Here is a 2,658-nt window from a genome sequence, read left to right on the forward strand (position 1 = left end):
GGTTCCAGATTTTTACGCCACGGTTTGTAGCACCGCCCCCTGCCGGTTTGCAGCTTGCCGGCTGCCGGTTGTAGCGCTGCGCCGTTCCGGTTTTTGCATCGCTGGTTCGAACATTGACGGTGACAACGCGGTTGCAGCCCGCCGACCACCAGCTGTAGCACCGCCCCGTGCAAGCTGCAGCTCGTCCGGCCGCCGGATGTAGCACCGCCTGATGCCGGTTGCAGCTCGTTGGCCATCGGTTGTAGCACCATGGCCTCACACGCCAGCGCGCTAGTCCCAGCCCCTGCCACTCTCCTGCAGCCCGCCATGGCCTCGCAATGGCGCTCTCCACAGCACAGGGGCGGCGTTTGTTGAGGCACATCGCCGGCAACGGACGCGCGGCATTAGAGAGGTGCATGGATGGGCGTGTGGCTGTGGAGGATGCTACTGGGTCGAAGGGAACTAAGATGGGCAGTGGAGCAGAATCGAGAGAGAAGCAGGAGATAAGGAAGAGAAGAAACATGGGACGAGCGAGCGAGCGGTCGTCCGGGTACACGCGTTTCACACTAATTTATGTATGTATGCAAAACAACGAGGATGAAAACAAAGGGAGCTACAAAAACCTTTCGTAAAGTGTTTGGATGCTAACTTCACATTCTTCTTCTGGAAATAAAATTGGCCCTGAAAAAACGTGTGTAGAATAAAAGTATGTTTCTTTTGTACAGTGTTTGGATGCTTATTACCTTCATCCAAAAAGGTGTGTTTTAGATTTGTCTATATATGGATGTATCTAACACTAAAACGTATCCAGATACATTCGTATCTATACAAATCTAAGGCAAGTTTTTCAGGAGAGAGGTAATACCTCATGATCTTCTTTTGGAAGCAAATTAGGCACAGCTAAAACGTGCGTACAATAAAAGGGATTGCCAGGGACCAAACTGCTAGGGTACAGTTTTATCTCGGGATTATCGCAGGCGTGCGTTTAAATCTGAACCTACGGGGCGGATCCCCTTCACTCTCACCCCCACCTCACCTTCTGTCCAAACGAGCAGCTTTCCTACCCTAGAATCCCGCTCCCTGCCATGGCGGCGGCGGCGGCCCTCCACCAAGACGTTCTCGCCCGTATCTTCCTCCTCTTGTCTTGCATCGTGGACCGCGTCAGGGCGTCCGCGGTCAACAAGCACTGGCGGCGGGTCTCGCTGCAGAATCCGCCCCCGCTGCCACTCCTCCTAAGGCCGTCCACGGCCCAGACCGAGACCTACCGGATCTTTGGCCGCTTCGGCGATCCGCGCCCGTCCCTCTCCGACGAGGGCCGCGGGCTGCGTTTCTGCGGGTCGGCTCCGGGCGGCTGGTTCGTGATCTCAGCCGAGCCCTGGCGCGGCCACGCGCTCCTGAATCTCCGCACCGGCGAGCGCGTCGCCCTGCCGGAGAGGGTGCGCATCCCGCTCGAGTTCGGCGTCATCAAGTGCCCCATGATGATCCGCGCAGCCGTCATGTCCGTGGCGCCGCCGTCTGGCGCCTGCTTCGTCGCCGGCATCACTTCCAGCCAGACAAACCTGGCGTTCTGGCGGCCGGGCATGGATTGCTGGTTGTCCGCGCCGGCTGTAGGACCGGTTGTGCGCAACGCCGAAGACATCACTTACCACGACGGATGGTTCTGCGCCGTCGAATCGGATGATGACCTCGTCTGCTACAAGCCGGAAATCGCCCCTGCTGGAGATGGCGCCTCTTCGCTTACCATTCGACATCACGCCTACAATCTCCATGTCCATGGTCGCCGGAGGGCACCCGGGGAGATCGTCTCCCGCTACCTCCTGCCCTCCGCTTCCGGCGCCGATCTGCTGATGGTGAAAAGGTTCATCGCGCCGGCGAGAGGCGGCACCTGCCGGTTCCAGGTCTTCAGGCTGCAGGAGGGACTGCCCGCTTTCTGGCGCCTGTACCAGATCCGCGGGCAGGTGCTCTTCGTCGGCCGGGCCTGCTCCAAGGCCTTCTTCACGGGGCACGCCCGCAGCCTGGGCTATATCTACTTCCTTGACGACGTCTACACTGGTGGTCCGCACAGTGTCGCCCAGCAGAACGAGTATCCCTGCGCCGACGCCGGCGGGTGGCGTTACTCAGTCCCCGACGAGATCCAGCGCTGCCTGCCATGGTCGCCCCCCTCGGACACCTCGCCGTGCATCTGGTACCACCATTAAATTAATTGTGCGACCAACAGCAGTTTCAGTTTGAGGCATCACGTCACAGAGATTTCCATCAGTTAACTGGAGTCTTTGTTGTTTGTGTTTGCTCCTCGTCAGTCTTTCTTTGTTGTTGTAGTTGTGTCGTCGTCGTTGTCGTTCAGTTGGTTGTATCCTCCAGGTCAGTATTTGTTGTATGCCGTCGTTGTCGTCAGTTAATTTGCAGGCTGTTTTGGAACTCATTTCATCTATATGAAATTTTCAACTATTTAGACTGCTATACCAGCTATATATGTTAACGTTGCTTAAATTATGTGTATGAGTTTCTGTTGTAAATTCTACTTCACATTTTGATGTTTTAATTTCCGACGTATTTTCAGTAGTGCACACAATTTCTGATTGCATCTGTCAGCGGCAGAGTTGTTTTTCATGATGGGTCTGACGCTCGACCCTAGCTTGCCCTAGCTCCCTCTGGTTGCTCTTTCTCTCACTGGCTCGA

General features: G+C 56.1%; 1 protein-coding gene across 1 annotated transcript; it reads left to right on the forward strand.

The window, feature by feature from the left end:
• The first annotated feature begins 1,061 nt into the window (after positions 1 to 1,061).
• On the forward strand, positions 1,062 to 2,419 carry LOC119305012. The gene has a single exon (XM_037581655.1). It carries the CDS (start codon positions 1,065 to 1,067, stop codon positions 2,175 to 2,177), a length of 1,113 nt encoding a protein of 370 aa, XP_037437552.1. The 5' UTR covers positions 1,062 to 1,064; the 3' UTR covers positions 2,178 to 2,419.
• Positions 2,420 to 2,658: the final 239 nt, after the last annotated feature.

The sequence above is a fragment of the Triticum dicoccoides genome, chromosome 5B (assembly GCF_002162155.2).
Source record: "Triticum dicoccoides isolate Atlit2015 ecotype Zavitan chromosome 5B, WEW_v2.0, whole genome shotgun sequence".
NCBI lineage: Eukaryota > Viridiplantae > Streptophyta > Magnoliopsida > Poales > Poaceae > Triticum > Triticum dicoccoides.